The sequence below is a fragment of the Perognathus longimembris genome, chromosome 23 (assembly GCF_023159225.1).
Source record: "Perognathus longimembris pacificus isolate PPM17 chromosome 23, ASM2315922v1, whole genome shotgun sequence".
NCBI lineage: Eukaryota > Metazoa > Chordata > Mammalia > Rodentia > Heteromyidae > Perognathus > Perognathus longimembris.
The window spans coordinates 9,259,884-9,277,912 of record NC_063183.1 but is presented as its reverse complement, the minus strand read 5'-3'; the positions used below and the strand labels follow the sequence as shown (position 1 = coordinate 9,277,912).

Sequence of the window (18,029 nt, the reverse complement as noted above, 5' to 3'; positions counted from 1 at the left end):
CAATATCCTATACTACCATCAGCATGGCCCGCAGACGCCCAAGGGCGCGGGAACCACGCGCCTCAGCCCACGCGGGTGCCGTGCGGAGTGCGCGGCGCGGGGCGTGGCCTCGCGAGGCGAGGGGCGTGACCTCGTGAGGCGGAGGGCGTGGTCTCACTAGGGGCGTGGCTCCGCATCCCTTCCCTCCCCCCCCGCGGGGCGTGGCTCCGCATCCCAGTGACGCGGGCCAACCCGGCTGCGTTGCGGCTCCGCGGCGCTCGCTCCTTAGCCGCCGCCGCCGCCGCTGCCGCCGCCGCCCTCCCGCCGCGCTCCCCCGCCGCCGCCTGCCGCCAGCCCGGCCCGTCCGCCGGCCCGCCCGCATGGCGCTCCGCAGCTTCTGCAGCGCCGATGGCTCCGACCCCTTCTGGGTAGGTGCCGCGTGGGGTCGCGGGAGGAGCGGGGAGGCCGCCCGGGGTGGCGCGGGGAGCGCGGGGAAGTGGGGCCCGCGGCGCCCGGGGCCCCGCCGACCACCCCGCGTCCCGCCCCGCGGCCGCCCCGAGGGTGCCCGGCCGAGGAAAGTTGGGGGACTCGGCACCGGGTGTGTGTGTGTGGGGGGGGGGCGGCACGTGCCTCTCCGGGGCTGCGGCGGGCGGGCGGGCGGGGGACGGGGCCTCTCCACGTCGGGGTTCCCTCCATCCACCGAGCCTCCCTGGGAAGGGGGCGCCGGGGCGGGAGGCGGCCTAGCTGGGGGCCCTGCAGGCCTCTGCCTCCTTATTTCCTTTGTGAGCCGGGGATTCCCTCCTCGGGTTCACCGGGGTGCCCCGTTAACACGGTGAGCGCGGGGGGGGGCCCGGAACCCCCCCTTCAGGAGTTGTCCTACACCCCAATCATCTCCCAACTTCCTTCGGGTTCACCCCTCTGGAGAAGTTGAGGGAGACCAGGAGGAAAGCTCGGGTGGAAGGTGGGTGCCCTGGCATGCCTTGTCTGACCCTCCTGCCAGGCTTGGGGTGCAGAGAGAACCGGTTCCTGGGTACCCGTGGGTGTGTGTCTGTTGGCGGGCCAGGTGCGGAGACACCCCTCCGGGGATGCCCCCGGAGGCTGGGTGCCCACTCCTTGCAGTTTCCTTCTAAAATGTGGGGTGCCCTGAGGGCCCCCCCCCACCTCCTCCACTGGTTTAATCCCAGTGTTTGGGCTTGGTTCCAATAATGCGATTTATTTCTGTGTCTTGCTGCCTTGATTCTTTGTAAACACAAGAGGCCAATCTGGACACAGTTGGTCTTTTTTGTTGTTGTTGTTTGTTTATAAAACAGGATAAACATACTTGTCTCTTAGGAGACGATGCTTAGCACCCGTGGATAGCTTCTCACCTTGTTCCTTCTCTTACTGGCTGCATTTGCAGGGTACAAAAGTGACTCCAGGGCTAAACACCAGTAGCCTTTATTACTATTATTATTATTGGGGGTGGGGGCTGGTATTATCATTTTGGTTGAATCACCAGGTTTGGGATCTATCTTCCAGTGGGGCTGGAAATTTCTCCAGGGCTGGAAATTGTTTTACCTTCCTGACTCGTTGGTTAAAAAAGACACCTGTGGGACACGAGCTCCCAGTACCAGGTGTAGTGAGAGTCAGGAGAGTTCTGTCCAAGCCCACACACAGATCTAGTTTAGTGCTGCTCCAGTACTTCCTGTTCATGTAAGTAAAAGTGTGTTGGGGGGTGGGGTGGGAGGGGAAGGATAGGCAGTCCTAAATTAGATCTGTGCCAGGCTGTATTTTATTGATGGCACCTGTGTGTTAGGGTACTCTCTACGCTCTGCTTAGTTAGCTCAGAGGCCCAGCACAGGAACTCTGTTGTGTTGAGTGGTACTTGGGGAGATGGCAGTAGGCCTCCACTTCCTCTGCCCTCCTCCCCCCTGGATTCCGAGACCTGACCCTGTGCCCCAGTTTCTAGAGATGACCCGGAAGCAGAATTAGTCAGTGGGCAGATGAGGAATGAGAGCAATCCAGGTTGTCAGAGATTGTCCTAGGGCGGGACAGAGCAGGTAGCTTTGTGTTTGCCAAGCCAGCTAGCTCCGGGCTGGGAGAGAGACTGGGCTGCCAGCCACATGACCGTACAGTGAACTTGCCACTGTGCTGCCTCAGTTTCCTTAGCTGTACATTGAGGGCAGGAGACAAAAACCATCCCAGCTTCATAGAGCTGTGGGGGATGAATCAGTGTAAGTAGCTCAGCCTGTATCTAGCACAGAGATAAACAGCCGTTATCTTTTTTTTGTTTGCTTGCCTCTGAAGATGGAGCTGTGTACTTGTTGCCACTCCCTCACCTTTCTTGGACTGGCTTTGGGTTTCTTTGGTGGGGATGGCTCTGGGCTGGGCACTGCTCGTGCCAAGGTTCTCTGGTTGGAAGTCTAGGGCACTTGATCCACAGGTGACCAACCCTTTCTCCTCACTTATGCTGGGGCCATTGTCTATCTTGGAATGCTCAAGGTCTGGGAAATGACCCTGAAAGGAAAGTCCTGGTAACTTATTAGCTGTGAAAAAATGAGGAACTGTGTTAGTCAAATAAATAGGGAATCCTGGCACGGGTGGCTCACACCTGTAATTCCAGCTACTTAGGAAGCTGAGATCTGAGGCTCACAGTTCAAGGCCAGCCTGAGTAGGAAAGTCTGTGAGACGCTTATCGCCAGTGAGCCACTGGGAAACAGGAATTGGCACTGTGTCTCGAAGTGGTAGAGCGCTAGCCTTGAGTGAAAAGGCTCAGGGACAGCGCCCAGGCCCTGACTTCGAGACCCATGACTGATAAGAGAAAAAGAGAGAGAGAGAGAGAGAGAGAGAGAGAGAGAGAAATACATGAAAATAGGAGCTGAAATCTGCTACTAGGCTTTCTCTTGGGATGGTGGAGGGTAAAGAGAGCCCATTTTGTGGCTGGTGTTTGAATGGTAGTTGGGAAAAGACCTGGGCGTTCCCTTGCAAGTTATTTTTGTTTTCTTTTTAAATTTTTGGTGATAGAAGGATTTGAACTAAAGGCTTTGTGCTTAAGCAGGTACCTTATTACAGCCAGTTATTTTGTGAATTTTTAAAATTATTCTAAACTTGATGTATGGTGGGGTTAGTTATGTAAGTCAGGTAATGAGTACATTTCTTTTTGGACAATGTCTCCCCTTCTCTCCCATTCCTGGCTGCCTCCCCTCTCCCACTTGCCCCCTTCCCCCACAAGTGGTATAGTTCATTGTTTATATAGTGTCTAGTGAGTACCATGGCTGCAATTGTTCACCCTTTGTCCCTTCATTTCTGTGTCTCTGCCTTACCCTCCCAAAGACAAATAAGACAAAAAAGAAAACAAAACAACAAAGGGAAAAAAAAGCACCTCTTGTTTCCATTTCCTGGAGTCCATTTCAAGACTTATTATTTCCCCAGCCATTTTTTTTACAGATTTGTTTTCATCACCATATATTAATAGTACCGGGGGGGGGGATTTTGTGACACTTCCATACACACATACATGATACATGATATCCTTCATCATCTCACCCCCCCAACATTCTCCCTTACCCCCCCCCTTCTTAAAACCATTTCAGTTGGTTTCATCATTCTATTTTTTTTTTTTTTGCCAGTCCTGGAGCTTGGACTCAGGGCCTGAGCACTGTCCCTGGCTTCTTTTTGCTCAAGGCTAGCACTCTACCACTTGAGCCACAGCATCTCTTCTGGCCTTTTCTATATATGTGGTGCTGAGGAATTGAACCCAGGGCTTCATGTATATGAGGCTGCCGGGCTCGGGTCGCTTCCCCTGGCGCTGGGGGTCAGGCTCTACTCTACTGTAATCGCTCCCTTTCTCACCCTCTCCCCTGGTCACCCGACCCGCAGGTAAGGCCAGAGTGGAGTGGAGGGCTCAGGAAAGACCTCAGGTGCACGCGGCCGTTCGAGATCGCTTTACCTCCCTCCTTACCCGTGAAGAAAGCCAGGCGTACGAGGATCTCGGAGACCTTCAAGAGCAAATCTGATTTAATAAGGGAGTGGCTAGCAGCTGATATAGTAGAGGGCGATGAGAGAAGGGGTCATCGACCAGAGAGCTGGCGATAGGCTGGCAAGCTTGTCATAGGACCCCCTCATGAGCTAACATCACTTGCTTAGCACCACCCCAGGGGGAAAGCCCGCGAGAATGGGGGGCACATGGGCTGGCGAGAAAGTTGGGGGGCTGTTTGCAAAGCCAGTTCTTCTGGTTCCGGACCCAGAGAATTGTGGCCTGCTTCCGCATTCCCCCAGGGCTGGGGGAAGGGCGGTGTCTCGGGAGGGCTCTCCTTTGCCCTTCCCCCTCAAGGCCAAAGCTGAACCCCAACACGAGGCAAGCACTCTTGCCACTAGGCCATATTCCCAGCCCCTCATCATTCTATTTTCATATGTGCATATAAAGTACTTGGGCTCTGTTCGCCCTCGTCCTCCCTTCTGCTTACCTCCCCTTCGTATCTGCACCCCCTCCCCCAACAGATCTTGTTTTACGTTCCTGTCATTCACTTTTTTAAGCATATATCAATTGTACCAAGGGATTTTGCCACAGTATTTCACATGTGTATATTACATTTTAGTCAGAATAGGGTTTGCCTATGCAGCCTAGGTTGGCTTTGAACTCAACATCTTTCCAAGTGCTGGAATTACAGGTGTGCTACCATGCTTGGCTGCGGGGTCACTTTTTTTAAGAAAAATTCTGCACTACTGTGTTTCCTGCTCAGTGTAGAAAAATGGCGAACTATGGAGAGGCTGAGGCCCCCACATGCATGCACGCACACAGTGGTGGGATTACAGGAGCTGCAGGTTTGCAGCTGTACCTGCGATGGATGATAAGCAGCAGGCATGGCAGGTAGGTCTTGGAGTGAGTTGGTCCAGGGGCTTCATTCCCAAATGGAGTAGGTCTCTCTCAGAGGCTATTTGGAATTTAGGGTGGCACTGGTCCAATTCCTGCCTGAACCCCTTGGATTGGAGAGTCACATTGTCACTCCTCCTTTAGGGGCACTGTTCAAACTCACCTCTTGCCTACTGCAGCTTCTTGTCCTCCCTTTTTGGTCCACTGTCCATCCTCCCCATCCCTATCCTTCTGGATGGAAGCTGGGGAGGGGGTGTCCTCGGATCTCTGTCCCCCTCTCCCCCGTTCCCCCCCCCCCCCCCCCCGCAGGACGGGGCCCTAGGTAAGGAGAAATGGTTTGAGGAGGAATTAAGGGGACTGTCCAAGGGGCAGGGTGTGTGCTCATTTAGGGTCCCTGAGGTTGCCTGCATTTCGCTCTGCAGGATTCCCATGTGGCAGAGACTTGGGGGGGGGGGTAGAGGTTCCTCCAGATTGGGGGCCTGGCCCCTTTATAACCGTCTCTGAGGCTGCTTGCCTTTGGGGGCTGCTGCTGGTGGGAGCCAGTCCCCTTCTCCTTGTGGATAGCTCTCCCCGTGTGGCCTTCACTCCCTTCTCCTCCTGACTCTCTGCAGATCCCACCGCTGCCTGCTCCTTCATCATGTGTCCCAATCTGCCAGCTTCTCACAGCCTCGCTGGCTGCTCTAGCCCCAGCTCTCACCAGCTCGTTCCTGGGTTTGCACTCTTTTCTCCCTCCTCATGTCCACCCTTGAGGCCTACCCTGTGATGCCTGAGGGATCCTGCTAAAAGAGCAGGGTCCCCACCTCCCCCCCCCCCAGTAGCCAAAGGGTACGCCCAGCCCCAGGGCCTTTGCACTTTGTCCTGTATTCCTGGAGCTCTCTCACCTTCACCATCCTGTTGGCCACTTGAGGTCAAACCCCTCCCCCCTCCTCCCACAAGCCTGGTTCTGCACTCCCCAGCCTATGGGTCTTCCTATCTTCTCACAGGCCAGGTGCTTTACTGACTGGTCATGCAAGCTCCCTGGGGCAGCAGTAACCCCAGCACCTAGGACAGTGCCTGGAGCTTAGTGTTTGTTACGTGAATAACAATCTTAACAGTAAGGTAGGTTAGGAGTCCTGGTAGAGACCCCCTTTTGACATGTCCAGGGTGAGATGGTAGTCAGGGTGCAGGACCAACCCTGTAGAGGTCCACTAGGGGTCTTGTCTGTCTACCCCAGGACCCTGTGCCATGCCTAGGGTTCGATCACCATTTAAATTTGAGTATCTGAGATACTTATTCTACACTGGGCTAAAGATCTAGTGTTAGACCCATCAGTTGGCTTGTGTGTGGCTTTATTGATGGATTTATTATTATTATTTTATTTTCTTGAGATAGGGTCTCTCCATGTAACCCAGCCTAGCCTTGAACTCATGATCCTCCTGTCTCAGCTGCTTGTGTGCTGGGATTATAGGATGCACCACCATGTCTAGCCTGTGATCTTTTTCTTTTTCAGTTGTATGGCTTAAACTCATGGCCTGGGCTCTTTTTACCCAAGGGCTAGCCCTTTCACCCTTGAGCCACAGTGCCACTTCCGATTTTCTTGTGTTTAATTGGAAATAGAGTCTTGTGGACTTTCCTGACCGGGCTGGCTTCAAACCATTATCCTCAGCTCTCAACCTCCTGCGTAGCTAGGATGACAGGTGTGAGTCAATGGTGTCCTACTCCATGATCTTTTCAAATGCCTTTTCTTCTCCAAGGGGTTTGCCGGGCATGAAACCCACGGTCGCGGTCAGGTGCACACAAGGCAAGTGCTGGACACTGAGCCACAGCCCAGTCCGATCTCATTAGGTTAATGGCCTGGGAGAGCAGGACTGTGTGTGGCCAGGCTGGCTGGGCAGGAGGGGGTGGGATGGCTCACATAATTACGGGTGCCTGAGGAATGCGAAGCAGGCCTCTAATTTGCGCGTTGGCTCCCGAGGAGGGGGAAAGGCCTTGCTTTCATGATCGGATCTTCCACTGCTCAGGGAAAGCCTGGCTTGTAAACCTTGCCTGGATGCTTTGCAGTGCTAAACAAGCGGGTTGGGATAATAACACATCCTGAAGAGGGTGTCCCTAGAGGGGAGGAGAGACACCTGCCCCAGGGGAGGGCGCCCTGGGGGCCGCCATCTTGCAGGCGTGGCCCTGGGGACGGACGACTGGGCAAGCTGTGCGTGGGATGGCCATCCTGAGGTTGTTTGGCAGCGTCCCTCACCTCTGTCCACTTGGTGCCCAGGGTGCCTCCCCTGGTTACCGCAGCCCACAGTGCCAGCTGCCCTGGGGGGAGGGTGAAACCACAGCAGTGGTGGTGGTGGTGGGGTGACCGGGCACTTCCTCCAGAGGGCTTGCAGAGTCACCCTAAGAAGCGTCATGTGACGCCAGGAGGGGACTCTGCCGGTCCTCAGCTGGGGAGCGGAGGGGGCGCAGCCACCCAGGGCTGTGTGCTCCCCCAGGAGGTGTGGGGCACTGCGGCATCACCAGAGGGGGAGCCCTTCTCCCCATGCCACACGTGACCTCCATTTTACTCTGTTTCTAGTTAGCTATGGTGAGACAGGGTCTCACTGTGCAGCCCAGGTTGACCTCTAGCTCCAGATCTTGCTGCCTCTTTCCCTCGAGTGCTGGGATTACAGGCATGCGCCATCACTCCTGGCTTTCCACTTCTTTTTTTGTTTGATTTTGTGCCGATGCCATGGCTTGAATTCAGGGTGTGAGTGCTGTCCTGAGTTTGTTTTTTCATTTGTTTCTTTTTCTTTGCTCAAGGTTGGCACACTACCACTTGAGCCACAGGTCCACTTCCATCTTTTTATTTTCTTTCCCTTTTTGGTTGGTCATGGGGCTTGAGCTCTGGGCCTGGGCACTGTCCCTGAGCTCTTCAGCTCAAGGCTAGTGCTCTACCACCTGAATCACAGTGCCACTTTGGGTTTTCTAGTGGTTAATTGGAGAGTAGAGTCTCACAGACTTTTCTGCCCAGGCTGGCTTTGAACCTTGATCCTCAGATCTCAGCCTCCTAAGTAGCTAGGATTACCGGCATACATCATCACACCTGGCTTTCTACTCTGTCATTTTAAAGGCCCAGGATAGATGGCTAATAGGTGGCAAACTCTTGCTTTCATTGTGGGGCTGCTGTTTCAAATGGGTGGATCAACACAGGCCCCAGGGGTCAATTGAGATTTTATAGGACTTTTCCCTGCTGGTTCCCAGACTTTGCTCTCTGAGAACCTCAGTTTACCTTTTATTAGACTCTAAGGTTGCTCCTTGACTGGAAATGCTGTGCTCACAAAGAGCCTTGGGTTTAGCAGCAAGGACTTCCCAGCATGAAGAAATTGAGTGTGGTCCTTTAATTGAAGAGGCTGGCTTCATTCTCTAGTTATCCTTCCTTCGGTTCCCTTCTCTTCCTCCCTTCTCTTCCTCCCTTCTCTTCCTCCCTTCTCTCCCTCCTTTCCCTCCCTCCCTCCCTTCCCGTCAGTAATGGGGCCTGGGCGCTGTCCCTGAGCTCTTTTGCTCAAGGCTAGTGCTCTACCCCTTTGAGTCACAGTGCCACTTCTGGTTTTTGAGTGATTAATTGTAGGTAAGAGTTACCTGGCCTGCCATTTTTTAAACCCACTGGTTTATTATGTATTGAGCACCTTGTACATGTTTGAGGACACAGTCCTGCTCAAGGCTTGTGCCCCAGTTGGCTGTGTGCTGGGGCTGCCCAAATCTATGTTAGGTCATGGACCACCTCGGGTGGGTGGAGCTATGCTAGATAACATCAGGTGTGCCTAGAAGGCCATCTGGAGGAGGTGACATTTGACCCAAGGCTTCAGGGGTAAAGGTGGCCTTGCAAGGATGGGGATGGTGGAAATGGGAGTCCTGAGGGAGAGCAGCATGTGCAAAGGCCCCGAGGAGCTTGGTCCAGGAATGACAGAATTTAACTCAGGAGCCCAGAGCCCGCATAGCCTTCATGTCTTGCCTGGGGCGCTCTACAAAATGCATACAGCCCAGCCAAATTGGTTGTAGGGATAGGATAGGAAAGGCCTGGAAACTCCTGGCAGGTTGCTGGCCCTGCTTTGCTAACAGGGTAGAGCAATGCTGGGTCCCCAGGGCACCCTTTCTGGTGCATTTGTGTGGGAATGAATCCCACAGGTTTGATTTTCTTTGGGTTTAACTCTCTACTACTTGAGCCACAGCTCCACTTCCAGTTTTCTGGTGGTTAATTGGAGATAAGAGTCTCACAGACTTCCCTGTCCAGTCTGGCTTTGAACGGTGATCCTCAGATCTTAGCCTCTTGATTAACTAGGGTTCTAGGTATGAGCCATCAGCTCCTGAATTTTATTTTTTTTTAAGGGACTCTCAGAACCATGTCTGGAAACTTTCAGGTAAGCTGGAGCTGGGGTGCCCCTCGGCCCAGCTGCCTTCGCTCCTTTTACACAATGCTTTTCAGGTCCATGAAGTGGAAGTACCTTTTCTCCATCAGGATGACCTAACTGTCATTCCCCTGCCCCCATAGGGGTGTTGTTGGCTTTAAAAAAGTGAATCTGGAAGAATATTAGGAAAAATTAGTTTGGGTTTTTCCCTCCCCTGCTCTTGGCTCTCAGAAGCAGCCATTCATGATAGTTTCTCGTGAAAACATGTAAACATACTCAAATACCTGTGCAGATGTGTGTGGTAGCCTATTCCCCCTCCCCCCTCCAAATAAGATCATGTTCTGCATACTGTCTCTTGCTCTCTCCCCCAGTGCTGAGCAGGAATGGTGGTACATGCCTGTAATCTCAGCACCTGGGAGGCTGAGGCATGAGGATGGCCAGTTTCTGGGCTACCTCGTGAGACTTTGTCTCAAGATCAAAACAAAAAGCCAATGCTGATTTTGTTTTCCGGGGTTGAGCTTGTGCAAAACTAAAGTAAAAGGAAGTGAGATTTCTCTGTAGGCCACAGGCTTGGCTGGTTGGTGGTGCCTTGTGGTCTGACCATCCTGCTGGCCTACAGGGTCACTTTAGGGTTTTTTTTCCTTGGCATGTTAATTAGTGCTGTGGGGTATATTCCTGGGCACGCTGTGTGTTAATGCATGCAAATATATGCAAATGACCCAGGTGAATACATTCTCTTACCAGAAGTGGCCCAGTTGAGACAGAATTGTGTCTTTGAGACTTGATAATTATCAGGTTGCTGCAGCGGCTTAAACTTCTACTGATGAGCATACCTATTGAACACCTGTTATGTACCTGGCTTATCAAAGCCTTGGGCAGGCTGGGAGCCAGCCAGGCCCAGTTTAGCCTAGTGAAATTAAACCAGACGTTCCTGAGGGCTTAGGTCAGGAGACAAAGCTGGAGGAAGGTGATTGGGTTCCATTCCCGTTTTTAAATATGTGTTTACATTTTCAGCATTTTTTTCATTCGGAACTACTTGAAAAGTGCTAATTAGATCAACAATTACTCATGGTTCTCATTGGGGATGTGTCTTGGAGATAATTTTTCCACATAAACCTTCTAGTTGAAGGGGCAAGTGTTCTGTCTCAAAAAGTGGCATGTGCTTGGTGGCAAAGCAAGCCCTACAGAACATTATTATTATTATCATTATTTATTTATTTATTTATTTTTGCCAGTCCTGGGGCTTGAACTCGGGGCCTGAGCACTGTCCATGGCTTTTTTTTTTTTTTTTCCCCTCAAGGCTTATTAGCACTCTGCCAACTTGAGCCACAGCGCCACTTCTGGCCTTTTTCTATATATGTGGTGCTGAGGAATCAAACCCAGGGCTTCATGTATAGGAGGCGAGCACTCTTGCCACTAGGCCATATTCCCAGCCCAACATTTTATTTTATTATGTTCTGATTTTGTTCCAGTGTGGTCTGAGAAATACAGGAGGTTCCCTTCTATTTTGTGTGTGTGAGCGTGTGTGTAAGAGAGGAGAGAGAGTATGTGTGAGAGAGAGCGCAAGAACAAGAGCGAAGGAGAGAAAGTGTGTGTGTGTATGTGAGAGAGAGAGTGTGTGCATGAGTGTACTAGTACTGGACTTGAACTCAGGGTCTTTCTCTCTTATTGTCTTTGCTCAAGACTACCACTCTACCACTTGAACCAATACCTCTGCTTCCAGCTTTTCTGTAGTTAATTGTAGCTAAGAGTCTTGGATTTGTTTGCCTTCAAACAATAACCTTCAAGTCTCAATTTCCTGAGTAGCTAGGATTACAGGCTTGAGCCACTGGCGCCCAACTTCTTTCTCTTCCTTTCTTTCTCTTTTATGTCTGTTAAGACTTGCTTTATATCCTAAAATGTGGTCTGTTTTGGAGAAAGTTTTATGAGCTACTGTGAAGAATCTGTTCTATTAGCTGTTGGCACATAGAAGTGTTTACAGCTTTTTTTTCTTTTTTGGGCGGCCCTGGGGTTTGAAGTCTCCCTCTGGTGGGCAGGCCTCCACCACGCAGGCACACCTCCACCCGGCACTTAGAAATACTTACATAGACCCAGAACTCTTGGGCTAACCAGTAACCAGGCACCCTTCTGTTCCTCTCTCCCCAGTCATAAAAACATTTATAGCCTGAAACCTTATGTTATGCTCATTACTGTTTGTGTGTGTGTGTGTGTGTTTCATTGAACATGTAGACATGTGACATTGAGTCTTACTCATCCTTTATAATAGTTACTCTAAGGTTCAGGTTTGTGATCATTGAACAGTTTCCCTGTGAGTGGACCCCCCCCCCAATATTTTTAAAATAGACCGATATGTGTCTTTGTACATGGGTCAAAATTGCATAAGTTAGAGACTGAGTTCTGAGGATCGCAGTTCAAACCCAGCCCAGGCAAGAAAGCCGGTGAGACTTAACTCTTACCTCCAATTAACTATCATAAAAGCCCAGAGTGGAGCTGTGGCTCAACATGGTAGAGTGCTAGCCTTGAGCACAAAAGCTCATGCACAGTGCCTAGGCCCTGAGTTCAAGCCCCAGGACCAGTATACACACATACATACAAACACACAATTTGCATAAGTTTTAGTTTTGGGGGGATAGAGCACTTGCCTAGAATGTATGCACGTTGGGTTCAATTCCCAGCACCACAAACAAGTAAAAAAGGTAATTTTTTTCTTCCTGTTACTGGGGTTTGAACTCAGAGCCATACTTGTTAGGCAGATTCTTTACCCCTTGGGCCTTACTCCTAGCACCCCTCCTCTTCCTTTATTGGCTTATAATTGTGCTTTTTGCTGGAGGCCAGCCTTGGATTGGGATCCTCTTGAATAGCTGGGATTATAGGCATGGGCTACTCAGCTCAGCTAAAATTACGTCAGTTTTAATCTTTCATATATGGATGGACTGGTTCTTTCTCAAGAGGCTCCTTATCACAGGTTCATGGTCCTAGACAGTCAATGAAAACATTGGTTTCTCAGGGTCCTTTCCCGACCAGCAGGTTTGTTAATTACTGGGGATAGAAGGTAGCCTTACTTCCGTGTATGCCTCCTGCCTTCCCTATTGATACCAAGCGTGCTGAAGATGACACAGAGAGCCTGTGGCCCTTTCCCTGTGTCTTTGGGGTGTGTTTAGACCAATGTGTGTGCATGTGTGTGTGTGTTTTCTCACAGGCCATTGGTAGGTATATTGGTATGCTAACATTCAAGTCCTCTGTGACTTTGTGTGGAGTTTTGCAAGATCATACTTGAAGATGGCATGCCACTTTGTATATTGTGCTTTTATTTATTTTATTCCCCTCATGTTCCCATGTAACCTTTGTCACTGCACCCTTCCAATTAGCAGTTGCTTGTATGAGGGTCATTTAATAATCACCTATGATTTGACATTTAGGTCACTGTGGGTTTTCGCCTCCCTCTCTTAAGAGAAAACCTTGCCTGGTTCTAGCCTGTCGCTTAGGCCCTTTGGATACAGAATTGGAGGTGGATGCGTAGCTCAGGACCTGTGGCAAGCTTCTAGCAGCTTTTGCCTGTATTCCCGTGGTGTCTAAGGGAACCCACTTTTGTTGTTAATAGGACATCAAGGCCCTGGATTTAGTCATCAGCCCCCACTTCCTTGGCTTCCTCCTCCCTGCCTCCCTCAGAAAAGCATACTTGCTGGCAGACTTTTCTCACCAGCCTGTTAAAGTTGGAGCCCAGTGGCCCAGAGGAGATTGGAGCCAGAGGCCTGGGAAAGGTGACCCGGGAGTTATTATTAGGTTGGTGTGTTGGGAGCCCTGTGATAAGGCATGGGCGCATGCACTGTGGCTTAAGGGAGCCCTCATTCACTTTGTCCCACCACCATCCGTGGGTCTGGGTGGGCCACTTATCACTGGTGTTGGGGACAGAGAGGGTAGTGGGTGCTTTCCCATGGTGCAGCAGGGCAGCGAGGTGTGTGGCTGGGGAAAGGTCCAGGGCAGGAGGGGCCTGGGCTTGGAAACTGGACCTAGCATTTCCCAGCAATCAAAGCGGACTAGTTTCAGCCCCAGGGCCTTGGTTTTCTTGTCACCCCAGTGGACTTCAGGTTTTGTGGGAAGAGAAGCTGCGAGACACAGAGGACGCTGAGGCAGAGCAGCGTGGGGTGCTGAGTAGGCACCCCACAGAGGGTAGCTGATCAGGGAGGATGGGGGAGGACTAGGGAGGACCGCTGAAGGGTTCTTCTGGAGCCTCTGGGCAGCACTGGGACATCCTGATTCGTTCCTGATTGGTCCAGGTGTTAGAATCCCCGCCCCCTCCCCAGTTAATTCAGCAGGGTCCTGGGGTGTCTGTCAGGTGCCAGGTCTGGGTGGTGCATGTATGAGGAGTCTGGGAGGAAGTGAGTATCAGGTGTTAGCTCTGAAAGCCATTGTACTGGCTTCATTGTCTCACAGGATTAACAATGTTGCTGAACACCCAAATGGTGGTTGCGAACCCAGGCTGTGACAGCTCTGCACAGCTGCTGATGTGGTGGCTATGCAGTTTCTGGGTTTTCTAAGGCCAAGCCTTGATCAGGCCGCTTAAAGGAGCACTTCCTTCTTCCTACTCCCACTTCTCTTTGTTGGATGTTGTAAGAGGCGGGATATAAAAAGGAAAACTAAAGAACTCATAATGAAAAGTTAACCCTCCATCATTATGTTCTAGATGTGAACTTTGGCAGATCGTCCTGCTACCATCCCTTCCTTTCCTGCTACCACCTGCCGCCCTCTGTTTCTTTGCCATGACGCTCAATAAGTTGTATTTTTGTCTTGTTTTGTTTTTAAGAAAAGAATGGACTGAGCCAATTGTCAGTGGATCACCTCTGTAATCCTAGCGACTCAAGAAGCTGAGATCTGGAGGCTTAAGGTTCAGAGCCAGCCTGAGCAGAAAAGTCTGTGAGACTCCAAGGTGGAAATAATAAAGCACCAGCTTGGCAAGCCCAAGGCTCTGAGTTCATACCCCCATATCAGAAGAAAAAAGAAAAGAACCCTATGAAAACACTATCTTTATTGTTTGATTTCCTGGACACAGAGCATTTTTCTTAATGAACAGGTGTTTACCTGAAAATGAAGTGTCAACAGGGACCTAGTTAAGTCCTTTGCTAGTAATTGTACCTTCGTGAGCCAGTAGGTCATAGCCTTATTTTTTCACTTACATGGACAGAGATCCTGGGTGACTGGTATCCTTGAGGCTCAGTGTCCCAGGCTGGTAGCCTGGTCTCATGCCTGGTCCATTTGGTCCACAACCTCCTAGGGTCTCCTGGGTTTTAACGGGGCTCCAGGTTGGGAATCCAGCACTGTGCAGAGTAGGGCCCTGCCTTCCCTGACCTTCAGTCTTGTGGGAGTAATGCATAAACAAAATGGAAGGCACAGCCAAAAAGTGTTGCTTGGTGCCCAATGCCTGGAGTTGGGGTTTGAGCTGGATGGAGAGAAGGCTGCTGAGGGGAATTTGGCTGTGTGGGCAACAGTAGTCTAAGATAAAAGCTAATTTCTTCCCGGTGAAAAATCCTAGCTGTAGGGTTCTATCCCAGAAAGGGTCAGGGGCCCAGGCTTCTCCCATCTGTTGCTCTACTGTTCTCATCTGCACAAACCAAGATGGTGCACCCCATTCCCACACACCAGCCAGAAGGGAAGGGAAAGAGGACACAATCTGGGAGAGGCCCAGAGCTCTCCTTTGCATCCCATTGGCTGGCAGTGAGTCACATAGTGATATCTGGCTGCAAAGGAGGCTGGGAGATGTAGTTTCTGTGCGTGCATACCCAGCATGACTTGTGGGTGAGGAGGGTGACTGTTGGAGAGTGCCTGGTGACTCAAGTGGGGGCAAGGACCCCCAGCTGCCAAGGGAGGCTGGAACTTAGAGCCCTGAGGAGCAAGCACATCTCAGGTGTTCATAGAACCAGTGACAGATTGGTCTGATGGGCTACATGACTGGTCACAGGTAGTTTTGTTTCTGTGTTGGAGTCAGGGCTTTGCAGTTTCTAGGCTCTTTAGCTGTACTACAGAGGTAAATCCATAGCATGAATTTATTAATAACATGTTGACAGTTACTCAGTCAATGACTGTGCTGTGCCGTATTTTGGTTTGGGGAGGAAACTGAGATGCAGTTAACACTTTCCCATGTTGACATACTGGCAGACTGAGCAGTGTGACACAGCCTGCTGTCTTCCCTTCAGGTGTTTTTAGATAGTCCTGTATCTGACCTCATTTCTATGAGGATTGCTTTGGGTTTTGAGAAAGGAGCCTTGAAAGTATTTATCTTTACTTGCCAGGAATTTCAGCATTACTGGTAATGGCCGTTGCTGTTTGGGTAGACACCTCTACCTTTTCATTATCTTTTTCCTGAAGGCTCCAAAATGGCTGCCATGGCTCTAACCAACACTTATAAGTTGCAGATAGAAAGAAACAAAGGCCATACCAGCCTTATTTGTTCTCTTATTTAGGAAATCAAAAGCAGTCCCCAGGCCCCATCTGCCGGACTATGCCTCTTACAATTCTTGGTGGAATGGGACCACGTAACTGTCTAGCTGCAAGGGATGCGGGAAGAGCAAGGGCCTGGTTTCTACAGTTGGGGAGATGGGCCTGGGCGAGGTGTGAAATGACATAGTGCTTGCCCAGGACCTGTGTACATCACCCTGTGCACCTGAAACCCTCCTAGGTGGTGAGCAGCAGCACCAGCATGACACAAACTACATGGAAATGGTTGTTGCTATTTTTCTTTTTTTGTACTTAGAGAATTGCTCAGTAAGTAGGCAGTTTCTCCCCAAGTGTTTCCAGCTTGCCCCTGGCTGAATAGGGGATATAGAAACCCACTGACCTGGGCGCTGATTGTATCTCCCTATACCTCTCTGCACCACTGATCTCTGGGGTTGGTTGTATCTCCCTACCCTCTACTACACTGCCTGTCTGGGTGTTGGTTGTATCTCCCTATGGAGCGCCCTGAGGCCCACTTGTTGGTCTGTAAGGCTGTCTAAAGGTGCCCCTGGCTCTCCAGCCTGCTGGGGAACTCACAAGGGGCATCTTGTAGGCATCAGAGGGGGTGGCAGGCAGCTTCCCGGGTCCTAGCCTGACCAGTGTGAGCACAGCTGTGTGCTCTCGATGCCGGCAGGACACTCGCTGCTCGTGGACAGGCAGAAGCCTGGGCCTGGGTGGCCATGTGTTCTGGCATAGGCTGTGCCTTGGCACGTGGAACTGGTGTTGTGGCCTCTCTGCCTGGGCTTGGCAGCAACAAGCTGGCCCAGGCATGTGCCTTGCGCAGACAGGAAGGCAGCTGGCAGAGGAGCCAGTGCCAGGGCAGGCTGCTGGCAGCCCCCAGCCAGCCTCTGTCCTTTCCAGTACTGTGTAGGGAGCAGCTGAGGTCTTGCCTTAGACGTCGGGGGAGTTTCTGTGGTGCCTCCTTGGTTCTGCAGACTTAGGAACATCCTCTTGCTATCCCCAAATGGCGTGCTTGCATTCAGGAAGGGGCCAGACTGCTGTCACAGCTGGGCAGCTGTGGCCTGTCTACAGTTCAGGACCTGTCACGGGAGGGTGTGGTCAAATAGGAAGAGTCACTGGCCAAGGACACACCTTCCAGTGCCTGTCCCTCCCTCCCTCCCTCCCTTCCTCTCCCCCCCTCCACACCATGCTCCTCCCCCACCCCCATATTACTCTTCTTATCCACCTCCCCCCATCTCACCTCTTTTTTATACTTTGTTTCTTTCCTTTCCTTTTGTTTGTGCCAGTGTTTGGGTTTGAACTCTGGGCCTTGCACTTGCTAGGCAGTCACACTACCATTTGGCCTGCACCTCCAAGTCCTTCATTTTATTTTGAGACAGGATCTTGCTATGCCACTCAGGCTGGCCTTTTAAGTCATGGTCCTCAGGCAGCATTGGCCTACCTAGGGCTGGGATTACAGGCGTGCACCACTGCACCTAGCCAGTGAGTGATTAGAACTTCTCCTGTGTATTTATCTTCATGGTGCTGGATGTGAGAGGCAGGCCTGCCCCTCTGGAGCTCGCCCTTGGCCACTATGAGCATCCCCTACCTTCAGCGGTCCTGCTGCTGGGACCTGTGCACTGTGGTTCGAGGCCTGGCAAGCGGGAGTGTGCCTAGGAGGGTGTCAGGCCACGCAGGGTGGGTCTCTCCCTGTAGCAGCGCCCTAGGACATGGGGGCCTTGCTGGTGGGCACCCGTGAGCTCATCCTGCCCTCCTCCCGTCCCCTCTCCCCTTTCCTGTCCAGCTTGCCTCCCAACTGTTCCCTGCTGTCCCCACTCTCTCCGCCTGGGCAGATCCCAGCATTGAGGCCCATCTCGGATTTTACCTATTTCTAGAAGCCGCCTCTGACCTGCCAAGGGCAAGTGAGGGCCGCAGCCTTCATGGTGGATGCCAGTCCTGGGCGCCATCGGCCTTCATGGGAATGGTACTGGTCTGCCATGTCCGCAACGCTGTTGGTGCCTGTCTTCCACCTGCAGTCTGTGCAGCCCTAGGCAGACTGCTGTCCCTCTCTGTGCCTCAGTCACCTGCTCTGCAGGAATGCAGGGCGCTCCCGTGGGCCTCTGTGGATTTCATCTTCACGGCATCTGTGGAAAGCCAGCCGTGGTTCTTTGTCTTTGCACTCGATCTTGACTGGGTAAGTTTTCCCCTGGAGACGGGTGGCTGTCCAGCAAGGCCACCATTCTCCTGGCACATTGTGGGGACAGGCCAGGGCGGTGGCAGATCGCCTCAGTGCCCAGAATGGAACTGGCCAGCGTGAAATGTCAGAATGCAGAAGGAAGCAACCCTGGGCTCAGCCGTGCTGGGATTGCAGGTGTGCGCCACACGCGCAGCCGCCTTGAATGTTTTAACAG

At 51.9% G+C, this 18,029-nt stretch overlaps 1 protein-coding gene across 3 annotated transcripts in view; it reads left to right on the top strand.

The window, feature by feature from the left end:
• The first annotated feature begins 232 nt into the window (after positions 1-232).
• Positions 233-18,029, top strand: part of Abcc1 (ATP binding cassette subfamily C member 1) — an 87,632-nt gene continuing 69,835 nt past the window's right edge. For all 3 annotated transcript variants that reach the window (XM_048331753.1, XM_048331752.1, XM_048331751.1), the window contains exon 1: positions 233-407. In XM_048331753.1, the coding sequence (XP_048187710.1) occupies positions 360-407 (48 nt within the window). In that variant the 5' untranslated portion in view covers positions 233-359. The remainder of the gene's footprint in view (positions 408-18,029) is intronic.